The 22,504-nt window shown below is 40.7% G+C and overlaps 1 protein-coding gene across 1 annotated transcript in view; it reads left to right on the plus strand.

Moving 5' to 3' along the window:
- Positions 1–22,504, plus strand: part of LOC138046076 (uncharacterized) — a 71,811-nt gene that overhangs the window by 15,739 nt on the left and 33,568 nt on the right. Inside the window, exons 3-17 of the mRNA XM_068892755.1 lie at positions 482–547; positions 2,036–2,110; positions 2,432–2,545; positions 4,066–4,407; positions 7,251–7,592; positions 8,492–8,597; positions 9,412–9,605; positions 11,243–11,393; positions 13,513–13,658; positions 14,650–14,976; positions 16,911–17,035; positions 18,272–18,613; positions 19,032–19,311; positions 19,912–20,024; positions 21,721–21,779. Of these exons, the coding sequence (XP_068748856.1) occupies positions 2,050–2,110; positions 2,432–2,545; positions 4,066–4,407; positions 7,251–7,592; positions 8,492–8,597; positions 9,412–9,605; positions 11,243–11,393; positions 13,513–13,658; positions 14,650–14,976; positions 16,911–17,035; positions 18,272–18,613; positions 19,032–19,311; positions 19,912–20,024; positions 21,721–21,779 (2,702 nt within the window). The 5' untranslated portion in view covers positions 482–547; positions 2,036–2,049. The remainder of the gene's footprint in view (positions 1–481; positions 548–2,035; positions 2,111–2,431; positions 2,546–4,065; positions 4,408–7,250; positions 7,593–8,491; positions 8,598–9,411; positions 9,606–11,242; positions 11,394–13,512; positions 13,659–14,649; positions 14,977–16,910; positions 17,036–18,271; positions 18,614–19,031; positions 19,312–19,911; positions 20,025–21,720; positions 21,780–22,504) is intronic.

Below are 22,504 nucleotides of genomic sequence, written 5' to 3' on the forward strand. Positions count from 1 at the left end.
TTTGAGCAATATTGTATCCCAATGCAAAGCTATGAGTTTCCGGGGCTGCGTACCTGATACCGTACGAAAAAAATTAGAAATTTGCGGAGTCCCTGCACCAACGTCACGAGATCGTTTGGATGCCATTTTTTTTGTACTTGCAATATCCGTGACCAGCAGAAGCGATCGTGTGCGGCTCGGGGTTACGTGATGATAAGTGTGAAGTAAGCGGCAGATATTTCGCTGTAGGCGGCCAAATAGCCGGCTGCCAGCACATTTTGACTGGGCTGAAATTTCGTGTTTAATTTTTTTCTTTTGTTTCATTAATGGCTTACCTTTATTGCAAGGGACTCTCAGTGATTTATGATCAGAATAGAGGGAGTTAAAATAGCGGAGCTGAATTATGGTTTCTAGGGTTTGGCTTAAAACGACATGCTGTGTTCACAAATTAACCGTTGCCTTTACCCAGGTGGCTGACGCACGCAATCTATTTTTTTTATAGTTGAGGAGACAAGTACACAAAATTTGAAATAATCAGGAATCCTTCACTCTCCGGAGTAAAACGAAGGTTTGTTATTTGGACGTTCAGCACCTTAAATATTTTTTTTTATATAAAATTTTCCATCCTTATGGATAGCGCGCGTGTGAATTGATGAAGATTTAGTTCATTTATGTTCTTGTTTGAAGTACAATATTTTACACGTTGCTTAATTTTGCTGTTACATGGGTATTGAATATTTGTGGCGCAGTTAATTTAAATACCGAGAAAAGCGTAAGGATATTTAATTCAGCAATACCCATCAACGGTAAAGGGGAGGGTGTTGTCATGAAATCATGAAAGAATTTTTTTCCTATATTATTTTTTTTTTTGGTACTTGTTCGATAATATTAACTGTGGCTAACAGGCAGCTAATGAGCTGAGATAGAGTATGTCTCATTTCAGCAAATTTTCATCCTCTGGCTTTTATTCCGCCGTAGTATATTTTGGATCATTTTTGTCCTCTTTTATCCAATAATTACTGCTTTATGGCGTTGTGCTCGCCGTAGCCGTCGTCGTTTCTTAAGGCACTGTTACACTGTAAAATGTTTCATGCAACTTGTCTCGCAATGTTTTGGCGACACTGTGGCGGGACAAGTTGCACGAAACATTTCACAGTGTAACACCCTGCAACGGCCAAAATCGTTGCGAGACAAGTTGCACGAAAAGTAGAACCTAATTCTACTTTCAGCAACGGCTCTTGCAACTTGTCTCTAATTTGTAGTACCAAATACTTTCCCCTAATCGCTACACAACTTAACGTTAACTCAGAAATTACTTAAGTCAAAGCAGCACAAACCAATGCTTCGTGACGAAAAATTGCCTGTCTAACAACAACAATTCATATTATTCTTCTTCAATTTTGCCCATCCCTGCATCCTTTTGTATTTCCTGTTTGCTCAAATCTTCAAATGTTTTAAGTCAGAGTTATTTTTACGTTTCATTTAATTTGTTTGCCAGTTCCCTTGCAATCGCTGTATTTGGGTAAATGCTCTTTTCTGATACTTACATCAGCTCAATGCAATTTAACTCGGTTTATTAAATTCTCAACCTCGGATAATGCATTTCGCGAGCTCTGATTGGTTCACTCAGTAACCTAGAGAGTTGTGTGGAGAAATTTGTGCAATGATATAGTATTTACGTGCTGTCGTTTGAGAGGTATCTTGCGAAAGTTAACAGGCTCAGCGTTACTAATTGTCTAACACTTTAAACATAACCAATATATTTAACAGCCACAAGAAATGTTTCGGTTGCTTTACCATCTCGATCGATTTCGTTCACTTAATGGGGTTGGTTTCTGAAGGAAATATTGTGCTGCGCTGGGGTTAACGAGCGCTTCTCATTCCATTTCACCAACAGCGTTGCCTACCAAGCCGCTCATTAATCCTCATTAGGGAGGGGAGGGGGGGGGGGATGCAAATGACGATTGGCGGGTTGCTGTTTGTCATAATATCAACGCCGGACTAGAGTAGAAAGAAATCTTCATTTCTCAAGTCTTTTCTTAATTGAATATTTCAGGTATTTTATCACACATGGAGTTGACCATACAACGTGTTCTGTTAATCGTCCTTACATTTGCTTCAGTTGTAACAGGTAGGTGTTTTCCTGATATACTAATAATACATACATCTTACTAAATGAGTTCGAAATCCCTACCGTAAGTTACGGACCGAGTTTTTTTTCCGTTGATTTTGCGCTTGGGCCTTAAATTAACGGGAAAAAGCGAGGATCGGTACCTCACAGTACCGTGCGGACCGAGAAAACGAGCTTAGTAAGATGTTTATTATATCTCTGAGGTAATAAGGCGGGCGGAAAAGAAACTTACTAGTTCAATGGAACGTTCAACTGCCACAAATGATTAGCATGCGAGAGAGCTGTTCAATTTGTTAACGACTTATTCCATTTGTTTTTTAGGACAAAATCCTTGCATTTCATTGCCCTGCAAAAATGGTGGAAGATGTTCTCCGGGAGAAATATCTTATCAGTGCTTTTGCATCAACGGATACACCGGTCAAAACTGCACGGAACGTAAGATTATCGTGGCCATAGTAATATTTACCAAGTGCCAATGACTAGGAGTGTACTAAACTTGCAACCCCTTTTTGTAGCATACCCTTTTCCCAGGCTGTTAGAAAAGTTTGTGCCCTTGCCCTCTTGGAACTACATCTCACTTGAAGAGATATGGCTGCCAAATAACGTATTCTTTTGTTTTAATGCTAATAACGACAAGCAAATTTCAAAAGAATATCTGTTTCAAAATGTGGGTAGTAGCTTTAATTAACATAACTACGAAAGAATGAAAAGGTGGTCGCCATTGCTAGAAGCGGTGACCGTATACTTGGAAAAAATCCGAGTACTCCTTTGCAGGGATCGAACCTACGAACTCCCGATTACCACTGAGTTCGGATGCTCGGATTTTTCCTGAGTATCCCCGAGTCAACATTGAAAAAACAAAATTTTAGGGGAGCAGGGGTGGCCGGGGGGGGGGGGGGGGGAAGGGTCACTCTGCTCCCACCAATGTGGCCCGGGTTCGATTCCCGGTCCTTGCGTCATATATGGGTTGAGTTTTGTTGTTGGTTCTCTCCTTGCTCCGGGAGGTTTTTCACCGGGTACTCCGGTTTTTCCCTCTCCAGAAAAACAAATTACGTTACATTACATTCACCTTACATGACATTTTTTCATTTCATCTACCGTCTCAGTTAGGCCTCACGCTATTAAACGGAAAATCCGTGAAATTGGTTTTTAACAACATTGCAGCTATATGGCTTCCTATGCACTCTTTTTGAATTCTTACATCGGTGTTAAAAATAAAAAGGGACTTAATTTAAGTGTCTAGACGTTCTAGCGCTGAAGCACTATTGGGGGAACTGTAAATTGAATTTAACAATGAAAGCAAATCAAGTCAAATGTTGGTTTCTGAGGAGAGCGGAAACGGAGTACCCGGAGAAAACCTCTTGGTGCAGAGTAGAGAACCAACAAACTCAACCCTCCTATGACGCCGAGTGTGGAAATCGAACCCGGGCCACATTGGTGGGAGGCGAGTGCTCTCACCACTGGGCCATCCCTGCACCCAAAAAGAAAATGGCCGCAATTTTTGAGTTAACCCCGCGAGCAGAGCGTCCTTTTGTGTTTTTTTTTTTACTGTGGAGGAGAAAAGGAGACTGCCTGAATCGCGTCAGCTCTTTGAAACCCCCGCATCCCGAACAGCTGGGCTGGTCAATCTTGTTTCCTCTCGTCAAACTGTTTTTTTCCAGTGAGAGCATCCGTTTAGTGATAAAACCGATGTGGGCGAGATCTGCTCGAAGCCAAGCACTTAAGCCTGGGTGCGAAACCGTATCCTAGCAACATGCAGGGCATGCTCAATAAAGATCTCACTCGATTCATGCAGAGTCTTTCTTGAGAACGCCAAAAGAGAGTCTCTGCTGGTAGGGTGTTTTGGAGTCGTCTTTTGAGAGAGAGCTAGTAAGAGCTGAACGAGGCATCTCTCTCACTGTAACGAAACTCCCATTTTCTCTTGCTTAAGCCAAACCTCTTCTTTTCTATTTCAGTAACCTTCCAAACAAGTATTGGCATTTATGATGTCAACACATACCTCCCGGTTATTCGCAGCGAAGGAAGAGATATGACTGAATACAATGCGCAGAGACTGAGAAGTAGGATTATTTTTACTGTTGCTCTTCGATCGCAAGATATTCGAAGTACCTTCAATTGGACCCTCAATGGCACTGTCCTAGAACTGGCGAACTGGCGTTTCAGGGTAGATAACATTTTGGGATCACTGATCATGACCATATACTTCACTACATTGGCTGATGAAGGCGTATATCAGGTTTTCGTGTCAAATGAATTTGGAACGCTGTTGGGCAGAAAGATACCACTGAAATTTGCAGGTGAGTTAGAAGGTTGAAAGTGACATTTATCATACCATCCTGAGATAAGATGATGATGATGATGATGATGATGATGATGATGATGATGTTGGGAATAGCGTTCATGGTATTCATGAAAAATGATTTTATCGGTGACGATGATGATGTTGATGATCATGATGATCAAAACGGTGACGTTGTTGTGGATGATGACGATGACGATGACAGTGGCTATGACGATGACTATGATGATGACATCGACGATGATAATGATGATGATTACCATGGTGATTATGATGATGACAATGACGCTGCAATCACTATGATGACGATGGGTGATAACGACAACGATAACGACGACGACAAAGATGACGATGATATGAATTCACCCCCCTACACGCTTGCCGTGGGAGAACAGTTTTTTTGTTACCAACACAGCTTCTCACATTTCTCGTATGTGGAGCTGCCACTTAAAGGGGTGTGTAAAACTCTTGCCTGGTATGTTGGTAGGGTTTATAAGGCGGAAACAGCTTTTCGTGGTTGCCCATTGACCGGGTGAAATAGTTGTGGGCATGGGTAATGTGTTGGCCACACCGTGATGGTGGTATGGTGTATCACCTTGCTTTACGTGTTGTTTTTCACTTGATGTTAAATCACCGGTTTTTGTGAAGTCCGGAATTTGACGACTTGTTGTTGATGACTGACATTTCCATAACCTATTAAGAGGTTTGAGTCTTGTATGGCGACGAAGATGAGACGATAAGGGAGAGAGAGAACGCCAAAAAACAAAAACAAAAACAAAAACAAAAAAAAACAACCAAAAAAAAAAGAAGCAAAAACAACATCAACAAAAAAAAGGAAAACAAAAATAGGGAGTCATTCGGTCTGGAGATTATATATCTACCAACTTTCCAAGCAAAATATTCGCATTAACGAAGTCCAGGAAGTTACTGTAAGAGAGGAATCTTTTTTTACATTTTTTTTGTCTTATTAGCACAAGGCTCTCTCTTTTCTAATGAGTCAGCAACCAGTAAAGTACTAAATATTGAAAGTAAATTACGTAAGGAGCTATCTCTGAGAAATTTGAATGCAACAGTCCAAGTAATCTCTGAGCAATGATGCTTGGAAAATTCGAGAATTTACAAAAAAAATGGAAATGTTGGCTAATAACTGGCTCGTCATCAAAGCTAAAGAGCTTAAAATTGGAGATTTAACTATGTTTAACTAGTTCTTTTATCCTGTCAAGTCAATTTGTACATAGCATGATGCATTTTGTGAGCAAACTCGTATGTTAATGCCAGAAAATGTATACAATGACGTCAGCAAAGATAACGTTACTGGAAGGTGCACACGTCCTCAAAATAACCTCGAATCCAGGGTTTTCGACAATCTCGTCCCCAGAGTTCGCTTTTCTTTTGGTCAGCATCAAGAACACGGACTCTGGCTCAGACTCTGGCCACTTCCATTTTATGCGCAGTCGTAGTGAAGGTCCATTTTTGTAACCGTTGGCAACCACTGTTGTTTCAATTTTTTGAGCGTGCGCAGACGAGCCGGAAGCCCGTGATTTGCGGACTTCTGCCTTGGAAGTGGCTAGAGTCCGTCCAAAGAACAGCGGACTCTGGGGACAAGATTGGGTTTTCGACAGCTTTTCAAAGTACCGGTTTTGATAATAAAATTACCGGACATGGTTATTTTCCGTTGTAAAGCGGATTGCAAGTACCTTGGGAGAGAACCCCTTAAGGAGGTCTGAGTGCCTTATAAATGACTATAAATGAAACTCCCAGAAATGTTGATATTCTTGACTTTGGAGAAAAGAAAAGAAAGCGAAACTTATCGCGTGAATGAAATGCTAAGAGATCGATTATTCCGTTTACTAAGCAAAATAAGGCGATATGACTTCTTGTTTGTTTGATGGATTTATTGCGCTTATTTTTCTTGTGTTTCTTCGGCCCCTGTCTTACCTGAGATACCCAAGTCCAAAAACCAAAAAAAAAAAAAAAAAAAAAAAAAAATAGAAAAACATAATTTTTAGCGTCAGAGTACAGTACGTGAAATGGGAAACATCAGGACAAAACCTCCGGCGTCCGGTCTCAAAACCCTACAAATTTAAGGAGGTTTGGCTCTTAACTACCAAGTTGTTGCTATGGATCCCTTCAAATTATTATTTCTGGAGTCCCTTTAACTCGACAGTTACTTCTTTTTGCCAAGTGTGTTCTATTTAACATTTCTTTGTCTGGTTCAACTCACAACCATATTTGGTAAATCACGTGACCTAAACAGGAAATGGCTAAAACCTCAGTGAGTTAACTTTTTTTTTTTTTTCATTTTTAGCGCAACACCATGAAAACATTTATATGTAGCAAGGATTTAAAAAATATGTATTTCTCCAAAAAAAAAAAAAAAAAAGAAAGAAAGAAAGAAAGAAAAAACTTCATAAGAGTCTCCTATTGATACACTTTTCAAAATATCAGTTTCATTTTTTTGTCCAAATAGAAATTCCATGCTACAAATTACGAAAAATGAAGGGACGGTTCCCATCCAGTGAAAAAGCGCTTCTTCCTTTCGTATCGTGAGAGTTTTTACATGTTTTTCACTTAAACGCGCGGCAGAGGACTGGTACTAGCTGCGTATGCGCATTCTGATTGAATTGATGTCAGATTTCTATTGAAAAAGTTATTTCAAATAATCATCCCTGCAACCTTTTTTTGGGGCTTTTGACTAAAAATCTTCCTTAGCAACCATTGTCTTTCTGTAGTTGAGTGCCACGCCCTTAACCATTTCGCGTCGTGCATCACGACGACGAGGACAAAGACGAGGGCGATGACAACAGTTATTTTATTAAACTTCTTTTTTTTTTCCCTCAGTCACTGGGGACTTTCTTTCCCCCAACACACCCATCAACCTCACAATGATCGAGGGAGAGCCGTTCCTTCTTCCTTGTTCACCGCGTGCATACAGCTACCCTCGAGTGGAATATGAGTGGATTACATACACAGGGCAACCGATTCCAGATGGCTTTGGGCCTCGAATCCTCACAGAGCCAAACGGTGATCTGCTGTTTTCATCTGTTGAAGTGAGTGATTTCTTCGACTTTATGAACCTGCTAGAAGGAGGAATGTTAACGCCACTGAGATGCAGAGCACGTGGTCTGTTCCTTGATACAGTTCTTGGACCTCCTGTGTATTTTTACGTCAATAGTCCATCTGGTAAGAAAAAATGTGCAAAGCTGCAAACGGAAAAGGTTTCCTTATATAGTACTTTATGATTCACACATTGCTCAACAATCTTCAGTTAATTAACGGTACAAAAGGTTGAGCATTCAGATGAAGGAATGTCTGTGTAGGCTGGTTAAAGGAAACCTCCAATCTCGCTACAGCCTGATAAGTTTAAACCAGGGGAACTAAGGTGTGATAGCAAATTTGTTCGATTATTTTTTTCAAAGTCGCTTAGTTCCACGTCGCGGCCATCTTGAATAATTGTGACGTGTTATGGTAAATTTATTTTTCTGGCACAACCGGAGCCTCATTGGCTGTCGAAACAAAGGTTCTTTTTCTCCCGTGGTTGGCATATTTGAATAACAAAAGCAATGTTCGTCATCGTCGCCATGTTAGTGGACGACAACGAAAGATCTCTCATTGGCTTCTTTTTTTCGCCGACCAGTAATTGTACATTGCAGCATTGTTACCTGTATCTCTAGAGATTGATTGCAAACCACCTATATAAGAAGTGAAAACTAAACGGAAAAATGAAAATAGAAATAACAAATTAACTGAAGAAAAACCAGAAAGTTCTGGGGAGAAACTAGTAAGCCGCCATTCGCTTTTTTCCCCATCTCATAATGCAATACGTTTTGGGGGGCTCTTTACATAAAAATAATAAAAGTAATTTACTCTTGGGACTGTATCGTGCTTCAGTGAACTGGATATGCATTGTTTTAACGGAAATAACCCCCCCCCCCCCCCCCGAAATTAGCTGTGTTGTGGGATTTGTAAAAATAGCGAATAACCGCGCACCACCCGCTTAGCACTGCAATTCTCCGCTGACAAGTGAAGGCATGTCAAAGTTTAGAGCCATTTGACTGATGTTTGTTGTTCTTTGGAAATAGTCACACCGAGTTCCAGTTCGCCTGTAAGGTTTTACACAAAGCCGCAGGGAGTGTACACCGTTCTTGCAGGCGACCAGTTCTACTTGAATTGTACAGCGGGAGGAAGGTACGGCACTTCTGTCACGCTTATATTACGTTTTTGCGAGTGGGCCGGAGTACAGAACCCGGAACGATATTACGGAATTAAAGATTTCCGACAGAGACGTTGACGAAAGGTTTATACAGATGGCTTTAACGTTAGGAGGTCAGGGCGTTTAAAAATCACAAACAGTCACATCATTGATTGAAAAGGAAATTAAATGGTGCTACACGCGCGGCACTCATTTTGGCAAATATTTTAGTCGTTCTCTGCTTATAACCAAATTTGAAGTTTTGACCACAACGTAAGTATACTCTCAGACCGCTTGTAACATGCAATTAATTTTCTGGATATTTCGCCCACATTGTCCAACGTGAGCGAGATGGAATTATCGCGAAAGACTCCCAATAGCTGGTGCAAAGTTATATTTTGAGGCGACGATGTCGTCGAATTTGCCGTCGGAAATCTTAAACTCTCTGCCCCGTCGCCATGTTGGTGGACGAAATCAATAGATGTCTATTTTTTAAATTTTGTTCATTGGCCAGCATTTGTACATGACATCGATCATTGATATATGCTCCACTTGGAATTGGTTCCAAACCACCTACAACATTGCAAGTCCGTGTTTCAAACTCTTTCGACATCCTTCCTCTTGGATCAGTTCAGTTTAAAACTAGTCGAATTACGAATCAGCCGAATTATGTACAGCCCATGCAAAACAGTCCATCTTGTTTTACTATAGTATTGAGTATACTGTTTCACTACAGGCCAGAAATGGATTCCAATATACGTTGACAGTTTTCATCTTGGACATAACTAACATATCTATTTGTATCTCTAGGCCTCTTCCTGAAATTCGTTGGTACCGAAATGGCGCTCCAATCAACAATTCGGGAGATTTTTTCCTCCACCAAAAGTTTAACAGAACTTTGCGACTGGGCTCACTCAATCCAGGGATACACGATGGCTTTTATGCGTGTGAGGCAGTGAGCAATAACAGGAGAATAACAGCCACTTTTCAAGTCAAAGTCTTGGGTGAGTATTTTGCTTTTGCTTTCCTTCTCATTCAACTTTCGTTGGTGTATCTGTGCATCTACTAACTGACTGATCGATCAACTAACCGACTGATTCAGGGATGGACAAACGGACTTAATAGTGAGCTTAAGCAAGGCGACGACGACGACGGCTACGAGAAGCCAATAAATCAATTTATCATATGACCCGTACGGCCCGCGCGCGCTTTCATTGCAAAACTATTGAGAAAATCCCCGTACGTGACCCCGTACATGACCCTCGGTCATGGCGCACGGACCTCCCTGCGCTCGGTCCGTACGCCATGACCTCGGGCCAAATATTTTCCCGTCCGGCCCTCCCACTCAGTCAATAAGTACATAGGGTGTAACGAGCAAAAGCAATGGTTCTGGACACCCATCCCCCCGCGCGTTTCACATTTTGATACATTTCTTTGCCGTTCTCGTGCTGACAACGACGTGGAATGATCAAATGTGTGGAGGACGCGAGCATCTGACGATGAATTTTCAATTTTATCTCCAAGCATCCACACCGTTCATACCAATTTTGTTTGTGGAATGTTCATACACACTTTCCATGCCACGGCTTGGAATAATCGCGAAATGATTACAATAACGGGGAAGTTTTTTAGATAACGTTCTCGTAGCCGTCACCGTCGTTGCTTAAGCTTCCTAATGGCTTTCCGACTGACCCACCAACGGACGGATGGTTCGAATGACCGACAAACCGACTGACTGACGGACTGGCTGAGCAACCAACTGAACGGACCGACTGACTGACTGATTGACCAATGGGCTGGTTGACTAACCGACTGACCGACAGAAGATTGGACTGACCGGCTGACTGACCAACCGACAGAACGAACCGACTAACAGACCAACTCACTGACCTTTTGGTCGAGTGACTGACTGACACACTGATTTAGAGATTTAGTGGCGGAGTCGGCGACGTACGTACCAAACGATAACCTGACTAGCTGACCCACTGACTGTTCTCGACTTATTGAGTGCTCAGCTGATAAACTGTCTATCAGACTCGGTGATAAACTTGATGAAGGACTGTCTGGCTCATTTGATGACTTTCGAGGTGATATTATAACTGACTACAGACGGACTGGATGACTTGCTGACATTTTTTAACCAATTAATTTTCGTGATCACAAACAACTATTTTGAACAGGTTGTCTGATACAGCTCAACAACCAAGTAATTGACATAAACCAATTTAAATCTCTGCTGTCCTCATACTACAAAGATGCACTTATCTCGCGCTTTGATATTGAGGACCCTAGAACCTGGAAATCTGTCTGCTTAAAATGTAATACGCCACGCAACCTTTCAGAGCGAGCCTATTTCGTGTTGTTATTAGTTTACTATATTTTACTATTTTATTCGAGTGTTTAGAACTTTGTTAATCTTGGGCCCACAGTAATTGGCGTCAGCTGTTGTGGACACCCTGCCTTAACCCAGTATTTGTTTATGTTTTGTTTACGTCGTCATGTTTTATTAATAGTTTATTTAGAAGGCGAAGTTTAATAAAATAAAATAAAATAAAAATAAGATCATATGGATCTCAAAATGATTGACAATTGATTGTTTGGTACATATAATCATTGCACTGCATTGCGTTTTAATGAACAGGCAAAGTAAATGCTCTGTACGAAGTAACTGGCGAACAACTTGAGTACCGAGCCGGAGAATATGGTGGTAGAGTGAAAATGTACTGCAACATGTCGGGCCATCCTATTATTAAGCGGACGTGGTATTACAATGGCGTGGAACTAAAGTACAGGTACACTGAAGAAATAATAGGGAATTTAAGCAACGACAACGATTAAGGCAACGGCTTCGTCGCAAAACAAGAGTATTATTGGTTAAGAGAGGAAAACTAGTCGTGCTGCACGTGCGGACCGCATTTGTGTACATTTCTCCGACGTTGTCTTAAGTTAAGCCTGGTTTTCACCGGCGACGCAAGCACAAGTGTACGCATAAACGCGTGCATAAGAGCGCTTATTTCACCGAGAAAACGGGCCTGACGTCGACGCGAGTATACGCATAAAGCGCTAGGATCAAAATGGATCAAACGTTTTCCTTTTCCTTGTTCTTGAGCTTATGCTTACGTTCGCTTGCGTTGTGTGAATTAAAACGGGACGTAACGCAAGCTGCGATGCTCATCCGATGAAAAAGACCCCCGTTCCAGATGCCACTAGCGGCGCCGCGTTGTAAGAGAGAACATGGAGCTAGTGAATCTTTGTCTCTGTGTCGCGTCCTTGTGCTTAGGTTATTAGGGAGTTTAAGCACGCGCGTTTTTGAGACGCGCACGGTAACCGGAAGTGAGCTGTTTTCCCTTTTAACTTGTCTTCACACAACCGCATTTACGTGGCAAAGTATCTTTTCTCTATATGGGATGATTAGTATAAAAATCTGGGAGACACTTCTGTCCTGGCACGCAAAATCTTCTCTTCCGGTTGCCATGCGCGTCTCAAAAACGCAGGTATATTAGGGAGATTAAGCTTCGCGTTAACGGGAAACTTCAAACGCCAGACTAACATTTACGTTTTGCCAAAAATAGAAGAAACGTGTTTGATATAAGCTCATTTCTTTCCTGTTCACAGCAGGCATCAAGAAACTTCTCAAAAGAAAGAGACAAGTTAGAATGCGAGAAATTTTATGCTTTTATGACAAGCAGCAGCCCACAGTTTCGCGTTTGCCGTTTCACGTTAACGGATGCTTATCTGTCTATTGTTCGTTTTCACTTGACACAAATCTCTTGTGCTTGCGTCGCTAGTGAAAACCAGGCTAAAATGACCAAATGTAAGCGTGACGGCGTGACAGCGGGAGCATACAACAACGAGCTGTTCATTTTCTTCTTTACTGTAAAACAGTTCGCAACAATCCAGTTATGTGATACAGTAGTTCGCCCATATTTTACAACGTGAACAAGATGAAGTAGTCGTGTAATACCTACGATAACACCAATTTATATTTTAAAGTCATGTTTCGTCGACGTTGCCTTTGTCCTTGCTTTGCTTCCAAAGTTATCCACGACCACAGCTAATAGATCGTTTTCACGTGACGTCATCATTTTCTAAAATCCAAAACTAAAGAGCCACGAAAGTTTTTATCCTCATCAGGCATAAGAGGCGGTAAATTTGTATCCATTTGCAATTTTAAAGCTCAATAGCGTGCTTCGTTTGGAAACCAGAGCATTTTGAATTTCTGAGTTATAGCGGTGCGTGACACGAGGCGACGATCGAGTTTATTGAGAAATATATATTTATCTCATGGTTTTGAGCCTTTTTAGAATTTAAAGCATTAGGAAAAGTGCTTAGGTAAATAGCTCTCTGTTCAGTACAGATGATCACTCGCCTAGATAACCAAAGTAAGTAACAGATGTTGACACAATTTTCCGGCCGCCATATTGGTGCACCACAGATGTGCACCAACATGGTGTTTTCATACTGGGCTCTGTAACTTTCTGCGAAACATTTCGACGAATATCTGAAATTTGGGGAAACGCACAGGCCTAAAACTTGGAGAAGTGTCTTCTTCATTTATCTTCTACAACATCACGAATTCTTGACTTTTTCCACTGGATGGTTTTCGATTTATTTTTTTATTGCGTGACAGTGAAAACGACCTATAGCAAGGGATTCGAGTCTAGCCACAGGCAGACCAAATCCAAAATTCCGAAAAAAAATCAGGCGATTTTAGCCCAGACCAAAAGAAAGCCTGATATAGAATAAACTTTTATTTTTTTGGTTAAAGAGGTTAATTGTCTGTTACGATACGCGTTGCAAAAGAGCATGCAAATCATGAACTTGGACTACTTGTGGTCCAGCATTCTTTCTAGGCTTCGTATTCACTAAAAGCTTATCGGATTGATCGCATTTTTCTTTTTCTTTTCATAGCGCGAGATTCTTAAATAGATGGTCCGTTGATCCGAACGGTACTTTGGAAATCAGCCATCTTCGCTTAAAGGATTTCGGCTTCTTCCAGTGTTTTGCTGAAAACCTTCTCAGTCAGGGTGACCGAAGAGTGTACTTAGTGGTGACAGGTAAACTTCAGTTACTGATATGAGCTGCACAGGCTCCCCAGACATTTGTATTGAAAACAAGGGAGTTGTGAACGTACGATTTACAGTTAAGAGTGGGAAATCTTGCACGACTACCCTTAGCCAAATATATTCCAGATTTTACTGGGCAGGTAACAAAACTCCCTGGGCTGTCTGTAATGTGTGAGGCTACAAACACCGTTACTCTGTTAGCACTTGATTTCATTTGAGGTGTAACTTGAAAAGCACTCATCTGAAAGAAAGTAGTAACAAAAAAGGTGTCCTACTATTTCGTCATTTGGTTAAAATTATAGAATACAAAGCCACATGTGAAGCAGTCAAAAAATAATAATAATAAAATAAGAAAGAAAAGGAATACATTTTGGTGGTTCCTTAGTGATTGTCACCGCGAGGCTAGTAAGGTACACTTCTTTGAGCTGATCGACTGGTTGTCCGGCCACTTTGCCTAGTATACTAAGAGAGGTGGCTTTGTTTTCTATAGTTTAACCAGTCCTTTACAATGAAAGTCAAGAGAGCTGGTAAAATACAAGAGGTCGCTATACTGCATACTGTGTCTCGATTCGACCATCAACATCGTCATCCTCGTCCAAACGTCATCTCCAAGTAACGCTTATTTCGTGAGGCCTATCGCAATGGCTCCGCCAGGCTAGTTTTTGCTTAACTCGACTTGTTCTAAACCAGTCTTAGTCCACTCTATTCTACGTCTGCCGTGTTCTTTATAACCAGTGCCCGAAACAGTTAAGGTGTTGTATCCGTCGTGCGTGAATATGGACGTTTCTCGCAGTAAATTACTGAAAATATACAAAATTATTATTAATTATTATTATTATTATTATTACTTTTTAAGGGGCGGGGAGGGTCTCTCAATCTCCATAAACTTGATTCTCTTCCAAGGGAAAGCAGAAATATCTTCCTCTCCTCCGATGGCCTTTGTTCCTTGCTAGTAAAATTGTATATTTTTTTGCTGATTTAGGTGCGCCTCTCCCTCCCACAAACGTACAGGTGACTAACTGCGCAAATCACACCACGAATATCACGTGGGAGCTGAGACTGCCTTCAGATATCCTTCCAACCGGCTTTATCGTCGAGTGGAGGTCTATGCCTGTTGGTCATAGTTTAAACCAGGGCCAATTGCCTTCTTTTTCAAAACTGGTCAAGATTCCAGGGGGCTTAAGTCGCTCTTATGAAGTCAATGATTTGAAGCCCTGGAATGAAATACAATTCCGAGTCCGAGCTGAAAACAGCCTCGGGTATGGATTTCCTGGCCGTATTGTAGACGGGTGCGTGACCAGTAGTAAAGGTAAGTATCTCATAAGTTGGGATAATCGTTGGGCGAAGAAAAAGATTAGGGAGCCTAAGAAGAGGACGTCAACGACGTCATATCAAAAGATAACACGATCATGAGAAATGGTTTAAACAATGTGATTCTTTGGAGAGAAACTTGGATTTTTAAAGTGCCTATCACCTCAACACACTTTTTCACTTTGTTTATTCTCCGAAATCGTCCCAAATACATCGTGTTGTTTATAGAACCTTTTGAATGAAATTTCACCTTTTTTTGACTTTCAAAGACGGGAAAAGTGATCATACTCTGATCCATAACCGAGCAATGAAGGAGAATGGGTTCGATACCGGGTTAACGTCACAAATTAATTTGCATTGAGATAGTTCTTTGAAAACAGCGATGGAAATTAATTTGTGACGTCAACCCGGTATCGAACCCATTCCCCTTCATTGCTCGGTTATTAATCACGGTATGACCACTTTTCCTGCTTTTCAAAGCCAATAGATCCTATGCAAAAATGGCTGCCTTTAAATTATTCTTTTGTTCATATTCAAAATAGCCCAACTAACCTCGTTCGGGATAACAAATTCTTTAGAATTTTTGTCTCAAAAACGAGGTTAGTTGGGCTATTTTGAATATGAACAAAAGAATAATTTAAAGGCAGCCATTTTTGCATAGGGTCTATGAAAGAGCGAAATTTCAATCTAAATGTTCTAAAAACAACACGATTTATTTGGGATGATTTCTGAGAATAAATATAGTGGAAAAGTGTGTTGAGGTGATAAGCACTTTAAGTATCTTGCTTTGAACACGGGGTAGACCAAATCAGTTAACAGTTTTGCTCGTTTGTCCCACTAATGTACCTATCCATGTTAAGCCCCAGGGTCAGGGGGAGGGGGGCTGACCCAGGGAAATTTGGCACTTTGATTGAAGCTACCGCCAAATTTCCCACCCCTGGGCACCTACAGACTGTCAAATTCCCCACCCCTGGGTACCTTCTGATCATCACATTCCTGCCCTGGAGTAACTTTTTTTTCATTAGATTCACACTTGACAGCTGATGGAAATTTGTTGTGTAACAGGGAAACCTTTCCGCTGCTTACGGTACTGAACGAGAACCTTAAATTGAGCAAAACAATAATATTGTGAACAACATTATTATTTTTTAGCCTTGCAAATAGTTCTTTTACTATTTACAGGCTTTCGAATCAATCAAGCATGCACAATGATAGAGTGGAAAATTCATGAATACGTAGAAGTATACAAAAAGCAATCATGAAAAAAAAAACGTTCTTGTACATCTGAACACTCCAGCAAAGACTGGAAAAAAGTGATGGTTCATGTTTTCAAAAAGACAAGACAAACTCGTTTTCCTTTCTTTCACCCCATAGTGTCTACAAAAGTCAGGAAAACCAGACAAGTCACGTGAAAACTATGACTCAAATTCCCGGCCCTGGGGAAACACATACTGTACGTTTCAAAATCCCCACCCAGGAAAAGGTTCTCTGAGTCAATTTCCTGTAGGTAGCCCGCTTCCCCTCCTTGACCCTGGGCACATTGATAGGTGCATAAGGAATGGGAATTTATGTTGGCCAGGCCTTTATGATAAATCATGATCTAATGAAGGCCCATAATGATAATTCGGCATGTCCCTCATATTTTTTCAAAATGGCTTTAAAAAAGGTTGCTTATTATTTTTTGCAAGTTTAAAAAGGTAATCATATTGTTTTTGTAGAGTAAGTATTGCAATTGTATTATTGTAAGTAGCATCTGTAATTGTAAGTGCATTGTATTGTAAGTAGTACGTACGCAATTCAATTGTTAAATAGTTTTGATGGTAGTATAATGCACGGCAAAAAAAGCCTCATTCACCAATAAAAAAAAAAAAAAAAAAAAAAAAAAGGTTGCTTATTTTGATGTTTACTTCACTTATCTGCTTTGTGCTTTAGCGCCTTTTCTTTTCCCGACGGATTTAAGACTCACCTTTTACCCCGGTGACGGTGTGATTGGCTTAATTTGGACGGTGAGTGACTTTATAGGTAATAGCATGATTTTTAGTGCAACTTGCAATAAATGAGAAGGAAGAAGGTCATTCCCACCTTCACCTTCATTCATCGGCCAGGTAACTAAACACACAACTGTAAAATGGTCTATTTCCCTTTTTTGTTGCATCCATTTAGAAATCGCTGGTGATCCTTGCAATCTGATTGGCTTTCAGCAGTGCGATTTATTCACGAATCGCACTATATTTTTTATGCTCTAAATCGCACCATTTCCCCAGCCATTGAGAAAGGAACACTAAAACAAAACAACCAATAAGATTTCGAAGCTTGTTTAAAGTAACAAATCAAATTACAGGCAAATGAAAGACAAAGAAAGCCATTGTGTGGTGAAGTTTGCAACTTTTGTTCTCAAACCCCCCCTTTTTTTTTAATGAATGAATTTAATTACTCAGTACAGTTTCTGAACGATAATAATTAGCTCCCTAAGGCTGAAGACCTAACTTGAGGGAAGTTTCAAACTTTCAGTGTCCATTTTGTGTCGGCTGTTTTCATAAACCGGAAACTGGGACAATAAAATATTGGTACTGACTAAAATCCTGTATTTGAGCAATTAAATTGTGCGATTTCTAAATGGATGTAATAAAGTCTTAATTGAACTGAGTAGAAAGCAAATTGCACTGAAGTCATATTTTTAGACGACCCTCACGGAGCTGTAGTTTTGAACGAACAGAATACATACCTCTTACCAACCGAATTCGAGGTACGTACTGTGAGTTACGGACCGAGTTTTTTCCGTCTTGATTTATGGCCCAAGTGCGAAGCGCACGGGTCATAAATCAACGAGGAAAACGTGGGTCCGTAACTTACAGTATTTACTTACATGTTTGCGGGGCAAGAATTGCGTCGGCTTTAGATTTTCCGGGCAATTGATTTAATTTGAGCTAATTCTAGTCGTATTGCGAATAAAATAGATAATTTGAAACGATTTTTCTAGCCAAAGAAATGTCTTTAGACTAATAACGGTTATTCAGTATGCGGTTTTGGCGCGTGAAGTCCTCAAACATGACTGGCTTAAAAACAATGAGCCTTCCTAACATATTTTAGGTGTTCACAGTTTTCCCGGTCGCCCTGTACTGCAACAGATACGTCATGAAAAACTTCCTAGAAAATGTTTTATCGAAATTTCAAATTTAGCGGGCCGTACTGTAGAATACGGCCCAACGATTTGGCCAATCACAGCGCGCGTAATATCTGAGAGATATGATTAAAAATAATAACTAGATATACGTCTTTTTTATTCTTTTTAGCCTCTTGATGATCTGGACTGGAACGGGCCTAATTGTGTCTACAGGCTTTTCTATCGTCAAAATGCTTCCAGCTCACCATGGAACAATGTGACAATTACCAGTTGCGACCGATCTGGTCATACCCTTTTTGGATTGCTCCCTAACACCGAATATGAAATCTCTATTCGAGCAGAAAATTTCGTGGGTGGTGGACCCAGTAGTCCTACCATCAGAGTTCGCTCAGGGCAGGACCGAGTGCTGCCTCCGGAAAACGTTACCATTGTCCGCGTGGACTCAAGTTCCGTGGAGTTGGAATGGAGTGCGATACAGGTCCTTTTCCCCAAGACAGTCGATGGTTATGTGGTTGGTATTCTTTCATTGCAGAATTGTCGGAAATTCTTTAAGTCTACCACCTCAAAACAGTTTTCCACTTTATTTATTCTCCGAAGTCGTCCGAATACATTGTGTTGTTTTTAGAACCACTGAATTGAAAATCCAGTTTATTATTGACTTTAAAACGCGGGAAAAGTAGTCATACTTTGAACCATTGTCGAGCAATGAAGGGGAATGGGTTCGATACCAGGTTGACATCACAAATTAATGTGCATCGTGTTTTTCAAGGAAACAGCAAAATGCTAAACAGTCTACAACACAATGCATTTGGACGATTTCGGAAATTAAATAAAGTGGAAAACTGTACGTGTTGAGGTAAGAGGCACCTTAACCGATTTGAGTAGCACTTAATCTACTTATTCTTATTCACTGGTGTGTTGACTTTCAGATCTTAGCTGCGCCAGGGAGTCTAACTCAAATTAACGACGAGCAAGATCAATTGAGATCTCGACGTTCCCTGAAAAGAAGAAAAAGATCGTTTTCGTGGGCAGAAATACCAACTGGAAGAGCATTTCCAAATAACACTATCGTTGTTGACGTCAATACAAGCCTCAGAGGAGTCGTGACGGGACTTAAACCTTGGACCACCTACTTGGTGGTAGTTGCGGGATATAACAACGCAGGGTTGGGAAATCCGCAAAGACTAAGCGTTACGACCCTTGATTCAAGTAAGTATACATGAAGGGGGGTGCGACGGGTGCGCCCGCACCCCACCCCTCACACAGGAGGTCCACTTTTTTGTTGAAAAACGATTTAAAAAAAGTGAATTGATAAAGAACATATATACTATAGTTCTGTTCTGATTCCCTGTTTGTGTAGTAAAATGAAATAAATATTTTACTTGCGAATGCAAAAGAAGTGCAAGTGCTCTAAGACGGCTACACACTTTTACCAGAGCCATGATGACACAATATAAGCTCTCTTCACTGTCCCTTATAAGTGCACGTTCACTATCTTAGAGACATTGATCTGGAAGAAGTAGTTGATCTGTTTGCTAAGAAATACCCTAGGGGGGTTGAGCTTGACACACTACTGAAAGATCATGATGATCAGCACTGCTGATCATCATGGTTTGCTGCAGCAAACCAGTGATTATGAATAATACGGAATAATACCAAATTTTTTGGGCAGCCTTCTTAATTGAAAAGCAATCAAAGTGTATATTAGCCATTGCCTCCTAAATCGCATCTTTTCCGAATTTCGTTCAGGGTACCCTGTTTCATGCCTTGCTAACATCTTTCTTTTTTATGTTTTTTTTTCTCTACCAGAGGACTCGTACTTCCTTTTGTCAATGAGAATCCTTAGTGAAGACTTCACTGAGGATCTTAAAGATCGGTCCTCAAGCAAATTCATAAATTTGGAAAGACATTTAACCACTGAGGTAAGGACTTTGGTAAATAACTTTACCCCGAATGTGGACCTATTTTTTCATCTGTTTTGGCGATAAGCCAAAGGACTCGTCTAACAACCCTTCATTAGCCTGCAGTGCAGGCGCATCTTAGTGGTCACGGGATAAGCATAATCCTCCCCGGAATTTTTTGCCGCCATCTTGAATTTCTGAAGCAGAGAAAGTTTGGGGCGAGAAATAAATTGCCACCAAGGGGGCATGTCAAAAGCGGGCAACCCATTCTCTACCTCGAATTAACTATTTTCGTTAATTCCTTATTTGCTCTGAATTTACTATTATCGTTAATTTAGGGAAGACTGAAAGCTTGATATGGATCATGGGAAATGGTCCTGTTTAAAAGACCACGCAAGCGTATGGACATAGGACTCGAACCTGAGAATGTCGATTATTTACCCGTCAACTAACTTCTAGAAAGCTACACTGCCAACTGCTCAGGGAAAATATTTTAAATACTATTGATAACGCTGTATTATGAACCCAGCGACAAACAATATTAAACACTGCAAAAGGTCGGTTGCCAAACTTCACGTCAAAGCTAAACATTTTAAAATCAAAGCTGAGGCCTAAATTATTACTCTAGTTTAGGCCAAATTACTTTTCAGCAGAGATATTCTATGGAGGACTCAAATAAATATTTTTTTTGAGAGTGTGGTGTCTTGATCTTCAAAGGTGAAGCGCTAAGAAGCGGTGCCTAAAAAGTAGAAACTCCGGGTTCAAATCCAATCCGCGGATGTTAGTTTTTATTTCCTTGATTTTCTCTGCTACCACAAGTCCTGGGACATAGTGTCCTAAACTAACGATAACAGTAAATTCAAAACAAATTACGAATCAATGATAATTGTTAATTTCGAGAGGAGATCATGTTGAAAGCGGGAGAGGTGAGGGGGTCGTTTCTCTCGCCCCATTCCTCCCAACATCCATCTAACATGGCGGCTCGATAGAGTTCAAGCGGCCCGATAAGACGAGCCCTTCAGTGTTCGTAACACTGTGGGACGTTTTGTTCGTAAATTTGATTGTACCTGAGGTTACGGTGGCCATGCTGGGGGAAAGAACAATTGAGGAAGAATTTTTTTGGGAATTTGATTCTTATAGAAGGCAAAACTTAGCAACATTTTTCTATTGCTGGGCTCCAACATGGCCGTGTTATCACGTGAGGGCAAACGAGTTCTTGGTGTCGTCGCCTGTCCTCTGTAGCATAACGTAGTTTAGAGGTCAGATGTTCGGAGATGCTGTCTATAAGAAGCTACTCTTCAATCGGAGGTCAATATATAGATTTAGCCGAGCCCGAAAGCGGAGCTTTCGTGTTATTTATTCTTACAATAAGTTAACCTGGCTTGAGCCTGCAATCCAATCGAAAATCAATACCTGGTCAGCGGTCAACAATTGACAGTAAAATGAACCAGTAAATTTGATCGATGGGTGGATAGGTTTATAAGAATCCCCTATTTATGTATATGACGAATCCTATATTTTGCCTTAAATTAAGCGTGGAAAAGATCTAAATAGAACTTGTCTTCAAATAATTGTTCAAATAATTGTTGCTATTAAAGCTGCCAGTGGACAAAACAGGGCTTTGTGTTTTTTTTTTCACACGTTTATATTTAGAAGCAACAGAATAACTTATACACCAAGAAATAACGTTAGCAAATCATATTTTTCATCTTTACAGTTGTCGTCGCTGTACCAGAAAGAGATCTGGTTTAAGAAAGCTTCTTTGCTGACACTCAGGTATTGCACATTGAACCATTCCTCGGAGTTTCAACGTTACTTGATTAGCCGAAGTCGTTTGATCGGCTGACTTTTTTGAAGGACTGTTTTTAGACTGTTGTACAGCAACCCAGATGATCTGAGTTCATCATGTTATAAAATGACCTTTGAGGGGAGGGGGTAGGGGGCTTTTCTCGAAAGTCCAGAAACTTTTCGAGCGTTTTTCGCGTGACATAAAACGCGCTGTATCTCCGAGACGAAAAACGATTCAATTCATGCAGTTGTTTTGTTTTCGCTGGTCTTAAAAACATGTTCAAAAACCAATTTTACGAAATAAGCAGATATTAGTTTCACGAAATACAATAGGTGCGGTTACACGGGGCACTTTTACCGCGGTAAATGACCCTCTTACCACGGAAAACTGCACTAAGTCCGTGTGACCGACATTTCCCAAAGTAAACTTCCCATGTTAAATTTCCATGGATACGCCAAAAAGATCAGTGGAAGCGCCCATGACATTTAACGTGGGAAGTTGGAAGGGTCTTTTGATGCCCGAGGTACAAGAGCCAATCGCGATGCTGATGAAGTTGTGATTAAATTTCCCGCCAGTGAATTGCGTGAGATTTCGTTTTACCTCGGTAATCTTCGTAACGTGTGACCCCTAGTTAACACGGTATACCATAACCCAAGTGTGAGGCACCGCAGGATAATTTACCATGGTGAGTGTAACCGCACCTAATACTTCT

Source organism: Montipora capricornis, chromosome 4 (genome assembly GCF_036669925.1).
Source record: "Montipora capricornis isolate CH-2021 chromosome 4, ASM3666992v2, whole genome shotgun sequence".
Taxonomy (NCBI): domain Eukaryota; kingdom Metazoa; phylum Cnidaria; class Anthozoa; order Scleractinia; family Acroporidae; genus Montipora; species Montipora capricornis.